Source organism: Toxorhynchites rutilus, chromosome 1 (genome assembly GCF_029784135.1).
Source record: "Toxorhynchites rutilus septentrionalis strain SRP chromosome 1, ASM2978413v1, whole genome shotgun sequence".
Taxonomy (NCBI): domain Eukaryota; kingdom Metazoa; phylum Arthropoda; class Insecta; order Diptera; family Culicidae; genus Toxorhynchites; species Toxorhynchites rutilus.
Window position 1 is genome coordinate 98,809,413 of NC_073744.1, and position 20,009 is coordinate 98,829,421.

At 42.2% G+C, this 20,009-nt stretch overlaps 1 protein-coding gene across 3 annotated transcripts in view; it reads left to right on the forward strand.

Annotated features, from left to right (window-relative positions):
* The window catches only part of LOC129761775 (serine/threonine-protein kinase LATS1), a 315,887-nt gene that overhangs the window by 184,379 nt on the left and 111,499 nt on the right, over positions 1-20,009 (forward strand). For 2 of the 3 annotated variants that reach the window (XM_055759536.1, XM_055759534.1), the window contains 4 exons: positions 5,853-5,973; positions 6,032-6,147; positions 6,230-6,302; positions 6,358-6,553. In XM_055759536.1, coding sequence (XP_055615511.1) covers positions 5,853-5,973; positions 6,032-6,147; positions 6,230-6,302; positions 6,358-6,553 — 506 coding nt within the window. Of the gene's footprint in view, positions 1-5,852; positions 5,974-6,031; positions 6,148-6,206; positions 6,303-6,357; positions 6,554-20,009 lie in introns of those variants that run through there. The other variant, XM_055759537.1, reaches the window with a different exon arrangement.

A 20,009-nucleotide genomic window follows, 5' to 3' on the forward strand; every position in this document is an offset into this window, starting at 1 on the left:
GAGTAGTGGTTGGACATAAGTCTACTCATTACACGAATGAAGTCACGACTTACGTCCAAGCCTTTGAACCACGCTCTCGAAGAAACCTTTGGAATAATTGAATATAACCACCGCCCAAGACTTCCAGTGTCCCAATCGGTTTGCCAACTCAAGAGGGAACTCTGACGCAGTAATTGGAAAAATTCATCGTATGAAATCTGTCTATCAAACAATTCGCCTTCCTGGGCACCCACCTTTGCTAGAGTGTCCGCCTTCTCATTGCCAGGAATTGAGCAATGAGAGGGGACCCATACAAAGGTTATCTTATAAGATCTTTCGATCAGTGCACTCATCTGCAGCCTCACTTTTGTGAGGAAATAAGATGGGTGCCTACTAGTTCTCATCGACTGGAGAGCCTCAAGCGAACTGAGACTATCCGAGAAAATGAAGTAATGGTCTGCAGGCTTGTTGGAGATCATCCCCAATGCGAAGTCGATTGCTGCCAGCTCAGCAACATAAACGGAACAAGGTTCCTGCAGTTTACGGAAGGCGCTCGAATTTTCATTGAAAACACCGAAGCCAGTGGATCCATTGAGGCGAGACCCATCAGTGAAGTATCTTTTCATGCAATTGACTTTTGAGTACTTTCGGTTAAAAATACGGGGAATGTAAGTTGATCGAAGCTGATCTGAGATTCCAAGTATTGCTTGTTTCATCGACAGATCGTATTCAATTGAGGAACTGCTGATGGTGAAGTGAGCACGGTCTGGAGTAAACGATGGAAGACAAATATCTGACGAAATATAGTGGTGGTAAATTCTCATAAACCGAGATTGTATATTTAGATGAAGAATTTTTTCAAAGTTTTCAATCAAAAGTGTGTTCGTGACTCCGCATTTCACCAGTATTCTGAGAGAGAGTTCCCAGAATCGGTTCTGTAGAGGAGTTACTCCTGCCAGAACCTCGAGACTCATGTTATGCGTTGAGTGCATACAGCCAAGAGCTATACGCAGACAATGATATTGAATTCGTTCCAGTTTTAGAAGGTGACTTTTAGCTGCTGAGAGAAAGCAAAAAGAGCCATACTCCAGAATGGATAGAATAGTTGTTTTATAAAGTGTTATGAGATCTCCCGGATTAGCTCCCCACCACGTGCCGCAAATCGAGCGGAGGAAGTTGACCCTCTTTTGACATTTTTGCTTCAAATACGTAATGTGGGTATTCCAAGTGCATTTTGAATCAAACCAGACACCAAGGTACTTGAAAGTCAATGATTGGGTAATGCTTCTGCCCAAAAGCTTAAGTTGCAATTGGGCTGGGAACCGCTTTCGAGTAAACACTACCAGTTCGGTTTTCTGCGGCGAGAATTCGATCCCTAAGTTCCTTGCCCAAGAAGACAAGTTATCTAAGGAATTTTGCAATGGTCTTTGCAAATTTTCGGCATGGAGACCTCTGACGGAAACCACACCATCATCTGCAAGCTGTCTAAGCGTGCATTGTTCTGCCAAACAATTGTCAATATCTTTCACATAAAAATTATAAAGAAGGGGGCTCAGACATGAGCCTTGGGGTAGACCCATATAACTATTTCTGGAAGTTGTCAGTTGTCAAAGGGTGAAGTTCATTCGCTTTTCTGACAACAAATTGTACAAACAGTTATTCAAAATTCCAGGAAGTCCACATCTGTCCAGATTGTCTGACAGAATTTCTATGGTAACCGAATCAAAAGCTCCCTTAATATCCAAGAATACTGAAGCCAATTGCACCTTGTGCGCAAAGGCCGGTTGAATATCTGTAGAAAGCAACGCTAGACAATCGTTTGTTCCTTTGCTCTTGCGAAACCCAAATTGTGTACTTGATAGCAAATTATTTGTCTCGATCCATTGATCGAGTCTTCGAAGGATCATTTTCTCCAACAATTTTCTAATGCACGAGAGCATAGCAATCGGACGGTATGAGTTATGGTCAGACGCTGGTTTGCCAGGCTTTTGAATTGCTATTACTTTGACCTGTCTCCATTCGGGTGGCACAATATTGTTTTCTAGTAGGGTATTGAATAAGTCTAGCAAGCGTCTTTTCGCGATATCGGGAAGATTTTTTAGAAGAACGAATTTAATCATATCGCTTCCGGGTGAAGAGTTGTTCGATGAAAGAAGAGCCATAGAAAATTCCAGCATTGAGAATGGTCCGTCCAGAGGTCCACTGCTCGGAGACGTTTCTCGAAGAGTATGTTGGGCTGGAACTGAGTCTGGACAGACCTTTTTCGCGAAATCGAATATCCATCGGTTGGAGTATTCTTCACTCTCGTTGGTAGATGAGCGGTTACGCATGTTGCGAGCTACCCTCCACAAGGTACGTATTGAGGTTTCACGAGAAAGACCTTCAATGAAATTGCGCCAGTAACCGCGTTTTTTTGCTTTAATTAATTGTTTCAGCTGTATTTCAAGCTTTGAATATTCCTCGAAGTGTGTGGATGTTCCATGTCTACGAAAAGCTTTGAAAGCATCAGATTTTTTCAAATACAGTTTTGTGCATTCATCGTCCCAGCCAGGAGTGGCTGGTTTTCTTTTAAACGGAGCACTTGGAACTTTTCTTTTTTGTGCTTCCAGTGAGCTTTTATACATTAAATCGACAAAGAATCGATATTCTTCCAATGGTGGAAGTATATCTATTGATTCGACACCGATTGTTACCGCCGTTGCAAATTTTTGCCAGTCGATGTTCCTTGTTAGATCAAACGGAACTCGAGATGGTTCAGTGGATTGCGGGCTACACTTGATTGATATACTGATTGGCAAGTGATCGCTACCATGGGGATCATTGATGACCTTCCACTGGCAATCCAATGATAACGAGCTTGAGCAAAAAGAAAGGTCGAGACGACTTTCTCGAGCCGGAGGTTTTGGAATTCGTGTCGCTTCACCAGTGTTCAAGATAGTCAAGTTGAAATCGTCACATAAATCGTAAAAAATAGCCGCTCTGGCGTCATCATAAGGATCACCCCACCCAGTACCATGAGAGTTCATATCACCCAGAATTAGAACTGGGGATGAGAGAATCGAGACTAGATTCCAAAGATGACTACGGCTAATGTTAGTATTTGGAGGAACGTATACTGAAGCTATGCAAAGTACTTTACTCTTTGCAGTTATTTGACACGCGACAATTTCGACGTCTGATAGAGCTGGGAGAGGAATTTTATAGAGAGAGTAGCACTTTTTGATCCCCAAAAGTACTCCTCCATAAGAATCATTTCTATCCAGGCGAATAATGTTAAAATCGTGGAAGTTGAGTTCAGTGTCAGAAGAAAGCCATGTTTCAGAGAGGGCAAATATATCACAATCATAATTTTGAAGTAAAAATTTGAACGAATCTAGTTTTGGCACTAGACTACGGCAGTTCCATTGTAGCACATTGATCATATCTTCTACTACGCTAGGGGAATTATCCATCGAATGATATGATTGATGCAAGGAGGGGCCATGAAGCAGTCAATTGCTTAAGATAAGACTTTAAAGATGGAAGCAAGGCAGAAATAAAGCTTCTGAGGGGGTCTTGAATTTTTAACGTGTTTAGTATGAAGTCCACAATGTCCGAAAAACCTATCAATCCTCGATTAGACGCGAATTTTCTACGAGAAGTTCGAGGAGCAGCGTTTTTATTTCTCTCTTCTCTGGGTAATGACGTAAAATCCTTGCTGCAACCAGGAACTGGCTGAGAAGGAGCCTTCGGATTCGTTTTTTTATTACTATTACCCTTGGAATTAGACAATCTTCCGAGGGTCACTTTAGGTTTCTTACGGTGCACCGTTGGTGAAGAGAGCTTTCTTTTTGATGATTCATCCTTTATTGAAGATTCTGGTGCAGCCGTAATATGACCCTCATCAGAATCAGAGTCCGATTCTTGAGATGACAAAACCGAAAATTGGTTTTCATCTTGAGCGGCTGATGCGGTCTTTAGCATTTCAGCATAAGTCCGCTTGGAGCGTCCAGCGATAGAACGCTTCACTTTATCGGAGTGCTGTTTGTACCTCGGGCACTCCTGTAGAGGGTGAGGATTCTCGCCACAGTGGATACATTTTTCCACTGTTTGTGTGCAAGAATCCTCACTATGTTTCTCGCCACATTTACCGCAACGAAATTTGTTGCCGCAGTGGCTAAACGAGTGTCCCAACTTTTTACAGTTGGTACAATTATAAACCCGTGGTACAAACAGGCGCACTGGGAAAAAAATATTTTCTACTTTCACATAGTTTGGGAGAACAGAACCTGCGAAAGTAATCCGAAAAGAGTGCGAGGGCTTATAAACTTTTTTGTTTTCTTCCAAAGATGCTGAATGCAGGTTTCTAACATCCAGGATCTTTACAAGATCACCTATCATCGAGTTTTTGAAAGAACCCGTAGCTTTTTTCAATTCATCGACACTCAGACTCGCGTCGGTTACTACGCCTTCTATCTCCACCTCTCGAGAAGGGATGTAGATGTGATATTCCCTGTTAAAAGCTTCGTGGTCAACAATCTTGTTGGCCACATCAAAAGTCAGTGCTTCTACACGCAGTTTATCCGGTCTCTCTTTATGTATCGAGACGCCCGAAAATTGACGCAGCAAATCTCTTGAAATATCAAGAGTTCTCAACGATTTTCCCTTGGGCCGAAAGAAAACAACCCATGGTCCCTTTGAGGTCGATTGATAATAGCGCGTCCGCGCAACAATGGCATCGGTAGATGTCATAACGGTTGCGCAAACGGTGCGCAACCGTCTATGAAAAAAAAAACACACACACACACACACACGCACGCGCGCTCAAAAACTCGACTTAAAACTAACTTAGACTAATAATTAACTTAAATTTAAGAAAAATATATAAATATATATATATATCTCAAAAAAAAAAAATTCTTCCAAAAAAAAAACAAAATACTAATTTGCGGTGTCTGAACAACCTTGAACACCCCTATTCAAAGCTATACAACACCGCACGCTAGTAAGGTAAACACAATAGCGTGACGACAAAAGTTGTTGTTGATTATACTTCTCTATGATGAAATCGATGCCGCTGGAACCAATTCACAGATCGCCGGTCCGGCGTTGCCGGAGAGGTGCTGCTTCCTCGCTGTTCCGGGTATTAACGGCACTTATCTTGCCACGAACGGTCAAAGAAAAAAAAACCAAAGGCACTTTGGCGGAGGGAAAAAAAACTTCACCAGCTTCGATTTGTAGCAGAGACGCGAACAATAAGCGTCCGGCTCTTTCAACTATCGATTGAGGAATGAGTATGGTACTAATTCTTATTTGTCAATTTGCCTTCAATTTCTGCAATCCAAAATATGATATGTGGTTTCGTTGGCACGTTTTCCAACAATTAAAGTTCTCTTCTCGCCGCAGTCAGCAGAACACATGCACTGAAAGATTCTGGATTCCGATCTACAAACTATAACCTCAGAAAGGTAAATAATGTTAGTCTCGATCGAAATCCAAGTAACACACGAGAGTAAACTTCTAAGTTTAACGTTCCTGATTTTTTTTATTGAAGGCAACTTCTGATGAGTAGTATCCTTTGGTTTTACTTATGATTTCGATTCAAATCAATGTGAAAAGATTTTTCAATTTTTTTCATTGAAGCAATAATTTATAGTTGTTTTTGTTTTTTTGTTTTCAAAATGCCAATAGCTTTGCGGTGCGAACATTATTTCATGAAATCAAATGCATCAATCAATTTACGATACATTACAGGAACGATCTATCTATTCCATAGATATCTTTGAAGTAAATGATTTTACAGGAAGGCTATTTGTTTCATAAAAAAAGTGACATGTTTCTTGATTTAAGAAAATATTTTTTGAGAGATGCTGAATGATTTACTCTGCTTACAGGTGGTGATTTGATGTCTTTACTTATAAAGAAAGGAATATTCGAAGAAGATTTGGCAAGGTTCTATGTCGCCGAGTTAACGTGTGCTATAGAGAGTGTTCACAAAATGGGCTTTATTCATAGGTATATTATAACATAGTCTACTTTAGTTGACTTTCATCAGTATACGAAATACTTACAGGGATATCAAGCCGGATAATGTGTTGATTGATCGAAAAGGACATATCAAATTAACGGATTTTGGTTTGTGTACCGGATTTCGATGGACGCATGATTCGAAATACTATCAGAAAAATGGTAAAAAAAATTTAAAAAATCTGAATTATATGCCAAATACGAGATAAAAGGTTTGAAAGAGAGAAAATTGTTTAACTTTTAGGTGACCACGCAAGACAAGATTCGATGGAGGCCTGGAGTAAAAGTGGCTCAGAAATCCCACCACCACTAGAAAGGTACGTAAAATTACTCTTAAACTGATTTATTCTAACACATAATCATATTTTGAAGGCGAAAATTTCGAGAAAAAAATAGGGCTAAAGCACACTCGATCGTTGGTACTCCAAACTACATAGCTCCAGAGGTGTTGCTAAGGAGTGGATATACTCAACTTTGTGATTGGTGGAGTGTTGGTGTTATATTGTATGAGATGTTAGTTGGTCAGCCACCTTTCCTAGCGAACACAGCAGAGGAAACTCAAATTAAGGTTTGTATTTTTTTCCATTTTTTTCTATCGCTATTGAGTTGTTATTGACAACAGATATAAAACGAAATGAATAGCTTTTTATCTTATAAATTTTATAAATGTGTTTGAAGATTTAGAAATGCATAATGCTATCGCATCTGTCATGTTTATGTTTTGGGTACTTTTCTTCAGGAAATGATGTTTGGATACCCATTCGGACAATGATTATTCTGTTTAACAAAGCTTTATTTTAAACCTGATCAAATGCTGCTCTTGAAGTGTTCCTTTTGTGGTTTTGACTCTGGATAAATTTGTCACACCAACCAACACCAAATTTCATTACGTCATGCGTTATGTTTTTTTTTGTCTATTAGAGAGATTTTCAGGCTTAGGCTGGTTCATCTCTTGCAACGCTGAAGAGGCCTTAAGGTCTCTTTCTAGTTTTGGGGATTTCCCCTATTTACAATAAATATCTTTAGCGATCTCTAGCGATTCGTTATTCTGTTCATTAGTCCAGTACGTATCCATATTTCGTTGTCATGTCGTTGATTTCATTACACTCGGTCAAACAGACCAGTGTCTTTCAAGAAAGAAAGTACCGCTGTGGTCATGGTTGGTTCGTTTCTCAGGGTATCTCTGATACTCCCTGGGATGTCGTATGTCGATCTAGGGCCCTCGTATTGAGAACAGTGACATAGAACGTGTTCGACTGTCTGATGCACGCGACATAATGTACACTGACTTCTGAATTCCTCACCACCTCCCATGTTGTACGGGAATATTGAGTGTCCTGTCCTTAGCCTAGACATTTTTTTCTGCTCTTTCTGCCCCTTGGGGTCTTCCCATTTGGTGATGTCACTTTTGATTTTGCGAAGGAAGAAACTTCTGGTTCCCCTCCGACCGGCGCGATACCATTCTTCAGCCCATTTTTTTCTCTATGGCTCTAGAAACCCATGATTTGGAGTCATCTGCGGGAACGCGGTTGGTGAAGAGTGCCTGTCGTCGACCTGATCCTGCGAGTCTATCTGCTTCTTCGTTTCCAGGGACTCCGGAATGACCTGGTATCCAAATAAAGGTGGTGTGCGGTTGTGCGTTTAGCAGGATTTCCTGAATCCATGGGTGTTTGATTGATTCTGATTCAAGTGCAGAGACGACGCTGGCTGAGTCAGTAAAAATGGCGATTGGTCGATTCGATGGGGTTGTTGCTGCGATAAGGGCTGCTGCTGCTTCTGCCGAGAAAACTTTGCACTGGTCCGGGAGCTGGTTAGAGGTGACCAGATCAGGTCCTGAGACACCTATACCTACCTTCCCTAGTGCCAATGAACCGTCCGTGTATCGAACGGTGTGGTTTGCATACCGGTTTCTAATCAATTCAAGGACTGCCTTTTGGATGCCTGTCGGGTTGGAACCTGCTCTAAAACTATTTTTGATTGAGTAGTCAGTCTGTATGCTTGGAAGGTCCCAAACTTTTGTTCCAAACCAGTGGACCCTGGACACTGGCGGGAGCTCTTGGCCAGTAGTATCTCTAAAGAGGCGGTTAGCCTCGGTTAGGAGGAACCCCTCCCCGTTTCGTACGGATTTTCTGGAGGCAAAATTGAGTGCTCTATGACATATCACTTTATTGAGGAAGTAGCGAAAGGGGAGTTTGCCGCTCTCCACACAGGCTGCATCACAAGGAGTCGATGGGAGTAGTCCGGATGTTACTTTAATTGCTCGGTGGTAGATAGGTGCTAGCTTGTCCAGAAGGGTATGGATACCGATGATAGTAAGCTCCAGCCCGTAGATAAATCTGGAATTAACGATCGCGTTCCCGACGTTGAGTCTGGTGTCCCTGTTGGCGTTCACATGCCGACTTGCTAGGGATTTGAGAAGGTTGATGCGACTACGACAATCGCAGTGTGGACCGAAGGATAATTTTCTGTCTATGGTTACACCGAGGATTTTTAGCGTGTTCCGCCTTGGAATAACAGTGCCATTGATTTTTATTGGTGCGTTCAGGATCCAATGATTTGAGTCACATATGTGTGTGTACTCGTTCTTGGCTGCCGATAGTTGGAAACCGACGGAGGAGGCCCACCGTGCCGCCCACGCCACGGCTTGAGAGAGTTTTCGTCTAAGGGCTTTGACTGTAGCCATTGCAACCATCAATACTACATCATCCGCATAGACGAAAATCCGGATTCCCTTCGGAAGATGCTCAAATACACCATTCATCTTGATCAGGAAGAGGGTCACGGCGAGGACGGAGCCTTGAGGGACACCGGTCTCTTCGTTGAATGGTCTGGATTTGTGATTGCCGATCATGACTTGAAAGGAGCATAGGCTCAGGAAACCTTTGATAAAATGTAGCATATGGCCACCAATACCCTAGTTGGAAAGTCGTCGTAGTACCGCTGGTGTCCAAGCTCGATTGTAGGCTTTAGAGATATCGAGAGTTGCCATTTCAACGTGAAGGTTTTCCTTCCTTGCCTCGTCCAATGCTTGAGTTAGCGTAGCAATGTATGTAGTTGTACCACCTCCTGGGCGAAACGCCTGTTGTCGATGATCTAACAGATTTTTGTCGTATAGATATTGCGTCAATCTACGGTTGACCATGGGGGAACTTGCGTTCAACCCAGATACGGTTAAAGATGTCGAGCAGCCTATTTTTTCCGCGTAAGGTCAGTTTCTCCAAAAGTGGATATCCAACCTCATCTGGTCCCGACGATTTTCCTTTAGCAGTGGTCAAGGCAGTGGCTAGTTCTTGTAGTTGAAATGGCTGGTTCAGGTGCGGGTTGGGATCAATGCTGGGTATTTGAACACCCGTGATACGTCATTTTTTCTAATGAATTCATTAGAGTATCCGTCCAGAGCCGATAGGGAATAGAAGTATTTGCCTAGTATGTCGGCTACAGCCACTGATTCCGTAACCGTTCTGTTTGAGATGGTGAAGGCAATTCCCTGACAGCTTCGCTTACCGGATAGGGCTTTTACTCGTCGCCAGAGCTCCGTCGAGGTGTTGTTAATATTTACCCCGTCAATGAATTCTTGCCAGCTGGCCGTTTTAGCGTCGCGTATTGTCTGCCTACACTCATTCCTTAGTTTGCGATACATTTCGGTTAGTACTTCTGTGTTTGGATGGCCTTTAGGAAGTCGTTTAACTGCCCTTAGAGCTTTCTTTCTCGCTTTAACAGCAGTCTTGACTTGTGGGGACCACCAAAGTGTTGCCTTTTGCCTGGCGTTTGGCTGGTTCGGGGGTTGGCAGTGGTTGCAACATCATATGATTTTTTTTATAGAGATCGGGTCAGGATCCCGGTCAAGACGATTCATTAGTTCAGATATGTTATGCTGATGCACTTCTCAGTTCGCTTGATCATATAACCAACGGGGTCGCCGGGAGAGTGTAACAGGCTTGCCATCAGAGCGGATGATGATGGGATAGTGGTCGCTTCCCATCGGGTCATTATGAGTCAGCCACAGAAGCCGACGAAGCAGATTACGACTGGTAAAACTAAGATCGATCGTGGTTTCGGTTTGGCCACGTATAAAAGTAGGGGATCCGTTGTTCAGAACTACAAGGCCTAACTCGTCTGTAGCCTCGAGTATGTCGATTCCACGGCGATTTCGGTTATAATTACCCCATTCTTGATGGTGTCCGTTAAAATCACCTAGCAGACGGACTGGTCCAGTGATTTGCCGCAGTGTGTGGATGACTTTTTTTCGGAAATTAGGGATCTTTTGGTTGGGCAAGTAGACCGACACTACTGTCACCGGGAACCATAGGTGGATCAGTGTCCAGGTCCACTACCGTAAAGTGGTATGGATGGTGCACGCCAATCGCCACCGAATGATAAATGTTCTGTTGTGTGATGAGTGTCCATTTATATCGCCCGCCGAGAGATTTATTCATTCTGACAACGTCAGCTCTGTGTATTTCTTGGAACGCAAGTACCCAGTGGATTGTATTGCTGAACTATCAGTTCAATGTCACCGAGGTTGTTGTAGAAGCCGTTGACGTTCCACTGGATTGCCAGCGTAGAACCCGAAGAAAATTTTCCACTGATGTTGTGGCTAGGGGTGGGAAAGGGTGTAGTTTGTTGATAACTAATAGTGGTATCCAAAGGAGGGCAGTTGAGTCGTTCCGAACTTCCAGAGTCATCGTCACGTGGTGTACTCGACCTGCGAGTGGTACCTTTCATTGTTCGGGAGGTGGAACCCGACAGAGCTCCACCGGCAGAAGTAGTACGTGAGGACCCAGCTACCGGCAGAGGTGAAGGAACCGCAGAGATGGAGAGTGATACTAGAGAAGGCTAAAGAAGGGATCCCCACAAGTCAAGGCTGCTGTTAAAGCGAGAAAGAAAGCTCTAAGGGCAGTTAAGCGGCTTCCTAAAGGCCATCCAAATACAGAAGTACTAACCGAAATGTATCGCAAACTAAGGAAGAAGGGATTGGTAGTTGGATATTATTACCATTAGCTCTCCACAGATCGTAGGATTTAGCGCATGTCCTGGTATACTGAGGAACGATATTTTGTGCAGCTAGTCTGGTGGATCGTCTTAAAGGTACTTCAGATTTGTTTTTTTCGGAGATTGCCACCAGGTGCTGAGGGATGGTCCCTAGTTCCGGTTGGTCCATAGCGTCCGCACTAGGGGGGGCCCAGCTGCCCAAGGCTGCATCCGATAACTTGACTCCCACGTTGTCCTGCGAGGAATAAGGGGGTAATTCCCGCTTGTCCGTCTCGCTATTTGCATAAATCTTGACTCCCACGGTGTCCTGCGAGGAATACGGGGACGAAGCCCGCTCGTCCGTCTCGTTTGGTGTTTTCGGGTATCGAGGGTGATCTGCCGGTTCCGGTCCTCCAGAGACTTCCGTACCGGCAGGGCCTCGCCTATCTGAGACACGTTTTTCGTTTGTTGTTGTTTGGTTTTGAGTTTTATCGTTATTGTTAAAACGGATAGAGCATACATTGTCCTCTCTGCTTGATCGTATAGAATTGTCTACGTTGGTGGTTGTAGAAGCCATTTATTGTTAATCAGTTGTTTGGTCTTGTGGGTTCAGCCAGAGAGGACTTATCAAAGAGAGTCGTTTATGAAAGATCCTCCAACACACCGTAATATGTCGATCCGTCTGAGGAAATGTCCATCTCCGATCTTGACTCGTTTCTTGCTTTGGTCTGTGAGTAGGTGTTACCTTCATCATCAGATATGATGCTGGTAGATTGAGTGTTTCTGGGATGGGTCTTCTTGTCTTGTTTTGCCTTCGCCATTTGCTTTTTCGCAGACTGTTTGTTTTTACCTTCGGAAGGTGGGGAAGCTGTTTTGCTGTCGGTCTTTTGAGTATGCCGGGACTTAAGCTCAGTACGTCTGTCCTGTCTAGAGGAGGCCCGGCTTTGACGTCAATCCTTGCTACAGTCCCGTTGGTTCAGTATCCGAGGCGATTGAGATCTTGATCTCTCGCTATGCGTTGATTTTTCGTTGTTGTTACTCTTTTGTTTTTGCTTTGGAATAGCGTCGGTTACCTTCAAGATTTCCATTTCTGTTGATTTCATGGGTAAGTTGTTTCGAGTGCTTGAGCTTGCAACCGGGGGGATATGAACGTTCGCGGCAGCCAGGGCAGTTTTTAATGCTGCAATTTCTTCGTCCTTATCCTGTAGCTGTTTGTCTTTATTCCAGAGCACTTCGAATAGTTCGTCAATTTGACGGTCGCGCTTTTCAGCCTCCTTTCGCATGATCTCTATTTCGTTATCTTTTTTTTCTGTTTCGGCTAGAAAATGGTCGAGCTTAGCGTTGAGTTCAATAAATCGAGCATCGTTCCCTTCTACAATTACTGCAGCTGCGGACTTGGTTCGGTGATTAGCTTCATACGTCCTTCGAGCGGCTGGGTAAAGTGCTGAATGTCGACTTCCTTCAGGTAGATCGGGCACTTTTTGCTTGAAACTGGATGCGTATCGTTCTTGCAGTGTTTACAGTAAGCCTTCTCGTGACACGGCATCTCCGACGTACTGGCATGATTGCCACAACATACACCGCAGATTTGGCCTGCCGTACATCGTACAATCGGTCAAGTATCCTGAGGCATCGATATACCCAGTCACCTCGTGGGATATAGTATTGCTATGCGAATTTTTAAACGCGGAAACCATGTTTTTTTACATGGTTTCCGCGTTTAAAAATTCGCATAGCAATACTATATCCCACGAGGTGACCTTATCTTTTTGGCTGTAAGTATCAAACGAATTCGAACGAAATATAACAAATATATATTTCAGTACAACATTTCTGCTGAGGGCTTAAGCTTCCAAAAAATGAAAAAAATCGTTTTTTTTTCGACCTTCCATACCGCCCCCCCCCTCAAGCTGCATTATAAGAACGCATACTGTGCATAAGGTTGAAACAGCGTGGAGAAGATATAGCACAGGAGTGTCCAAAGCGGGTCGTCCGTGTAGCTTTTCCTAGTCGCCCGCCTGTCTGATATTTATACATTGCTAAAATCCGTCATGTACAAAATGAGTCGTTTCCAAAAAAAAAATTCTAATAAAAAGAAACTATCGTTGGCTCCAAATGAATGTCTTGCAGTTTGTTTTCTCGTGTTTTCTCGAGATCGAATTCGAAGTCGAAAACAGCCATAATTGCATCATTTGAAGTAAATTAAATTTAATTGAAGCATAAGAAGCCTTTTGAAGACGGTGAAAGCAGTTTTATTGCATCAGGAGAATTATTGTTTGATAATTTCAACAATGAATCTGAAATAATTGCTCTGATTAAAAAAAAGTCGCTGTCAAGAAACACTGTCATAAGTAGAACAGAAGCTTAACCATTTCGATACGAGCGTCGTCTATAGACGACATCCGCACGACGACCTGTGTGTACAAGTGTCGTCTATAGACGAGCGTTGTCTTTAGAGACGACATGAAAGTCATACTGCACATCGATCATACCAGCGCGATGTGCATACTTCTCGGCGCAGTGCGTACAGCGGTAGCACTCCGGCGGAACACACTGCCGTATTGAAAGTGTTCAAGTTAAAATTTGGATGAGATGCTGATAGAAGATATTGATGATTTCCGATTACATTCTTACAACTCGACGAATCTACTGATATCACATAGTTATGTGTATCCAAAAAGATGTGTTCTCAGGATATGTCTAATAAAGATGTATTTTTAACAATTTTTCATCGATGAAGGAACACATATACAACACGACATATACAACTCGTTCAAGTCCTTCATCACTAAAGCATGATTTCCAGTACAAAAATTGGTATCGATTACGACTTATGGAGCTCGGTTGGAAGTCAGAATGGATTTATGAATGATTGCAAAATTGATAATAATATTCCAAATTTTATCAACTATCATTGTATCCGTCAGCAAATTCTTCTTGGATGGCTCTAACGTTCCAGTGGAACTTTTGCCTTCTCAACGTAGCATTACTTGTGTCATTTTTATTATTAGTACTTAGTTGAGATTTCTATGCCGAAAAAAACGCCTTGAATGTATTTCTATTTCAAAAATATATTTACTACACTTATTGGAATTTACTTGGCGAGGAAATGTGTTGTTGATAACATTTTTCGGATATAATTATACCCGAAAACAATATTTTCTACTAAGAATACAATCGAAACAAAACATCGCTCTCCTTTGACAGATTACTATTTGGCAGCCTGTTTGCAAATAAATTTGAGTACATTTTAACAAAAATATGAAAAATATGTCGAAAATATAAAACCTAATGTTTCCAGTGCTTTACCAGATACAAAACAAACATCTACAACATGTGTTTAAAATAAAATTGTTCGCAATAAAAATAAAAACAAAAACAATAAAAGAGCCTATTGTTGTTATAACTAACTAGTTTTTGAGATGAGATCATTGTTCTCGCTACCTAAAACAACATTTTACAATCAAACTACTACTTATTAACGATGTCTTAAAAAACATATTGTATTGGGTGGTGTAAAGTTTGGCCACCCCTGCTATAGCGGATATAGCATCAGATTTTTCATTTATAACAAAAGACTCACTAACATGTGTGAGCATGGATCAATTGGATCAGAATCATGGATAAGATTTTGAAACAGAGGAAGTTGTATCAGAGGTGGAAGTGTTTAAGACGCAGATGAAGAACCAATTCCCTGAACTCTTCAATGCCTTCAGGCATCTTGAACATTATTCTCAGATATTCTTTCGATGCATAATCCTAACATCGAGACGGCGCTACGAATTTTACTGACGGTTCCAGTTACAGTGACATCGTGCGAACGCAGTTTCAGCAAGTTCAAATGGATTGAAAATTATCTGCGTTCTGAAATAAGCCAAGGCCGACCTAATGGCTTGGCAATTCATTCGAACGAAAAAGAATCACTAAGACTAAGATTTTGAGGCAATTTTGGATCATTTTGCTTCAGCTAAAGTACGCGAGGCGAAGCAGGTAATGATATTTCCAGCTAAATTCGAATGAACTGCTCAAAGTAAATATTGATATAAGTGAGTAGTTCTCCTCATATTTATACAAAACTAGCAGACCTGGCAAACTTCGTCCCGCCCAAAATTCCCGCCCAAGATTTTTCATCCACTTGCAAATAACATGTTTCTCCGTTACATGGAATAAATGTTTGATACAGAAAATATGATAGAACAAAGACATACCCCTATCCTCTTCTCCCCTTAGAGAGTGCGAGGTGTATCTCAACACCATAGAATCATTTATTGCACTCTAGAACCTCTACATGCCAAATTTCGTTTCATTTGCTTAATTAATTCTCGAGTAATGCAGAAATTTGTATGGCAGCCCACCCTTAAAGAGGGGTCTGGAGTGTCTAACCACCATAGAAACATTTATTGCACCCTAAAACCTCCAAATGCCTAATTTGGTTGCATTTGCTTGATTAATTCTCGAGTAATACAGAAATTTGTGTTTCATTTGTATGGCAAGCCCACCATACCTTAGAGAAGGGGGTGGAGTGTCTAACCACCATAGAAACATTTGTTGCACTCTAAAACCTCCAAATGCCTAATTTGGTTGCATTTGCTTGATTAATTCTCGAGTAATACAGAAATTTGTGTTTCATTTGTATGGCAAGCCCACCATACCTTAGAGAGGGGGGAGGTGTATCCAACCACCGTTAAAACATTTATTGCACCCTAAAGCCTTTACATGCCCAATTTGGTTTTATTTGCTTGATCAATTCTCGAGTATTTCAAAAATTTGTGTTTCATTTGTATGACAGCCCCCCTTAGAGAGGGGAGTGGAGTGTCTAACCACCATAGAAACATGTATTGCACCTTTAAACCTCCACATGCCAAATTTCGTTCCATTTGCTTGTTTATTTCTCGAGTAATGCAGAAATTTGTGTTTCATTTGTATGGCAGCCCCCCTTTAGAGAGGGGGGAGGGGTTCCAAACTATCATGAAAACCTTCCCCGGCCCCAAAAACCCCTATATACTAATTCTCATGTCGATCGGTTCAGTAGTTTCCGAGTCCATAAGAATCAGACAGACAGAAATCCATTTATATATATATATATAGATATCAAAATCTCAAAACTAGTGAAAAATCGAAAAAAGCGGTAATTTTTGGGGCGCCATTTTCATCGTTTGCCGGGCTGTCTACCCTCACTACGCCGCTGATGCTATGACGAACGCTTATTTGGCGCTTAATTTACGTTGTACGAACGATGCGATTCCACTGAGGCTAATAACATGTAGCATGATATTTGATACATGCAAGTGTTGTCATTGTTGTTGTTTCCATGCGATGCCAAAGATATATTGATGTAGTTATGAAATGTGGAATAATGGTGCTGTTACAACATATATATAATCGACTGTAGCCGGTTCTATGTCAATTGCGAAAAAGGCCACCGGAATAGCGTTGGAGGTAAATTTTCAATGCATTGACATGAAATAAATTGCGACATACGATCAGCTAGTGTATTGTTCTGCGAGGGCAAGACTGAATAATCAATCAATTATCGTCAACTGATTCTACAATGAAAAAACCATTTCAGAGATTATTCTACTAAGCAGTTGTTTCTAAAATTTCACAGCATTATAGAATAATATCCGAAGTTATAAACAAGCAACTTATATAAAATAACATCATAGTTTTGCGTCAACAATGCGGTCATATCTTGGACACAACCTTCTATAATTTTTTGATGTGTATGGGATTTATATTTTTGAAATATAGTTGGGAATGATAAGGTGCTTCTTCTTTAAAAGTCCCAAACTGTAATTGAAAATATGTTTAACGGCCGACAATAGTATATGTAATAGTTTGGTGCGCACAAAATATGTGTAATTTTTCATATTTTCTGTCAGCACAAAACACAGGTTCCATATTCTTTTCATAATGGGCAGTGTTTGCCAAATGATCCACTCATTGAAAAAATCGCTTTCGTTCGTTCAAATATGATCTTTCAGGAAACATTTCCCCCAGCGGTATTCTATTATTGTTATGTGCTGCAAATCACGACACAAAAGAGAACGAGACAACTCTGCATCGGCTCGCACTTCATTGCACACCAGCATGCAAGCAAAGCTATCATATACGCTTTCAGTGCAGAAAGCTTATTTTCTTCTTTGCCTCTAACATATGCATACCGACCTCTCCATGCATCATGAAACAGCAGGATCATACGGACAACGCAAAGCGAAAGATTCATATTCAGCTAATGTAGCAGATCCTGATTTTTAAGTCTCAGAGAGTGCAAATTATATGATTATTTAGCTCGATAGAGACTAAGGGAAGGGTAGTCAGATTATATTTTCCATTTTTAACGCCGCTCTCCCTTGAAATGTGTTTATTCATATAGACCGCATAGTTTTACTAGCAACACCGCTCCAGTGAGAAGCAAAAACTCTCGCGTTTTATCTCTTTTCCCATTCGCTGCTCTCCGCAAATGGTGACGTAATGATGACGTAATTTTTCTTGTATCATTTATTGCTTTACACTTGTCTGTGCAGTGGGTTTCGCTATAGTAAAATGAGACGACATATGCGGTTCAAACTTGTATGCAGGCTTCGAAAATAGTGTGCCATGTTTGATACAACTCGAATATGCAAACAACAGTCTTCGTTCCTCTCTTAGTTTAATCACTAAATGTTACAAAAGTGATTGCTGACATTCATACAAGTATCTGAATGATCCTCTCATATTTGGTTATATGTTCGTGAGAGTTTACTTGCATGACACATTGTGTATCATTTGATTTTGATCGAAATCCAAACACTGATAATGGGTCATTCAAAGAAAAAATCCGGCAGTGATTTTTGTTCAATTTTCACTAACAATCAATCATACAAACAGTCACGATAACACGTACACGCATTCTTCGGCATAAGCTTCGAGTAACCGGTCGTGTGCTGTGAGCGTCTCCGTTGAAGCATTGTTTTCGGTTACCGTTGGCTGTTATTATTTTTTTTTTGTCGCCCGGGTGTGCTTTTTTCGCGCGTTTTCGAATTGTTCGAGATATCGTGGAACGCAGTGTGAACTCGGAATTGGTGAGAAAGGCTGAATCGTCAAAGCCTGGCAAGGCCAGCCGGCTTTCAGTTATCGCCGATTTGTCGCCATCGCAGTCGAAGTCGGACATCGGTGGTCAGTTGCACGCACACAATACCAGCGCGATTCGCTGCTAACTTACAGCAGTGTGAAGGAGAGCATCACTTCTTAGTGGTGTGTGATAGTGCCGAGCGCTCAAGCGCTCCGATTGAGAAGCAAGCAGCGGTTGCCAGTTCATCAGCACTGGGGTGCATTGTGGTGAATAGAAATAAATAAGATATAAGATTTATTTTTTTTTTTATTTTTTTTTTAATTATTATTATTATTATTAAAAACAAATTATTAGAATATAAGTACGAATTACAGAATGGCAGAAGGAGGGGGAGGATCTCCAGATATGGAGATCTCTGATGATGACTCCCCTCTGGTTGAAAAAAGTTCTAATAAAGGAACAGCGAAGACACTTAAACGCGTTCCTACATCAGAGGATGTTTCGTCCGGGGACGAGTCTGCTAACTCTAGCAAGCCCCCCTCTAAAAAACCTGCAAATACCTCCTCTCCAACCCCCCTCGCTCCTACAACAGCTCAGATTTCGCCTCCCCATCCTGTTGTCCCCGATCCCCTTCAATCCTCGTCATCTCCTTCTCGTCCTGTAGTCTTCTCTCCACGTGTCAAGGTCTATCCTGAAGATGCACCTGGAACTGGTCCGTGGGTTGTTTTCTTCAGGCCTAAGCCAAACGGAAAAGCACTTAATGTTATTCAGATCATGAAAGATCTGGCAAGATACTCCTCCGTGACAGAAATTTCGAAGGTTAGACCGACCAAACTGCGTGTTGTCGTAGCTGATCGGAAAGACGCAAACGGTATTGTCGTCGACCAGAGGTTTACCCTGGAATATCGTGTCTACGTGCCTTCCCATGACGTAGAAATCTCGGGGGTGATAACCGAAACGGGTCTGACGTGCAAATCAATTATGGAAGGAGATGGCAGATTTAAAAAGCTGCCTTTGATTAAGGTTAAAATCTTAGAATGCCGACAACTCGGCAAAGTCTCCCAGGAAGGGAAAGAATCGAAATTTACGCCGTCCGACTCGTTTAGAGTCACTTTCGCTGGCTCCGCCCTCCCTGACTACGTTATGGTGGACAAATTGAGGCTACCGCTGCGACTCTTCGTGCCAAAGCCCATGACTTGCCTGAAATGCAAGTCAGTTGGTCACACAGCAGCTTACTGCGCCAACAAGGAGCGCTGTGCCACTTGCGGAGAGCAACATGTGGACAAATCCTGCAGTGCGATTGAGCAAAAGTGTCCATATTGCGGAGGAACTCCGCACGTGCTCTCGGCTTGTGAAACTTACAAGAGTCGCTGGGAGAAGCAGAAGCGCTCTTTAAAGGAACGCTCGAAGCGCACTTTTGCGGAAATTTTAAAGGGCGCTTCTCCATTGGCCCAACAGCAACAACCTTTAACCGCAAACAATGTCTTCGCTTCGCTGCCAGTTGACGAAATGGAAGCGGATACAGCTAACGAGGGCACACCGTACATCTTCCAAGGGAATCCCCGGCGCAAAAATGTGACCACTCCCAAAGTTCAAGTACAAGCCCCTCCGGTTATACCCTCTGTTAGCATGCCTAAAAAATCGAGTGCAGCGGACAAGCAAAATCAGGTTCCTCCTGGCTTCCGTGGGAATAATTCACCTTCGAACGACCCAGCACTCGAAGGAACATCAAAAACCCCAACTGTCCCTATTTTACCGTCAAGTTCAACTTCCCAATCGGGATTTATAAAGTTGACTGACCTTGTGGCTCAAATCTTCACATGCTTTAATGTTTCCGACTCCATCAGAACCATTGTCATATCAATGCTTCCAGTATTAAAGACAATTTTGCAACAATTGATGCAAACATGGCCCCTCCTTGCAATGATTATCTCTCTTGATGTCTAATTCAAATAGAGAGGTCGGAGATATCACTGTTTTACAGTGGAATTGTCGTAGT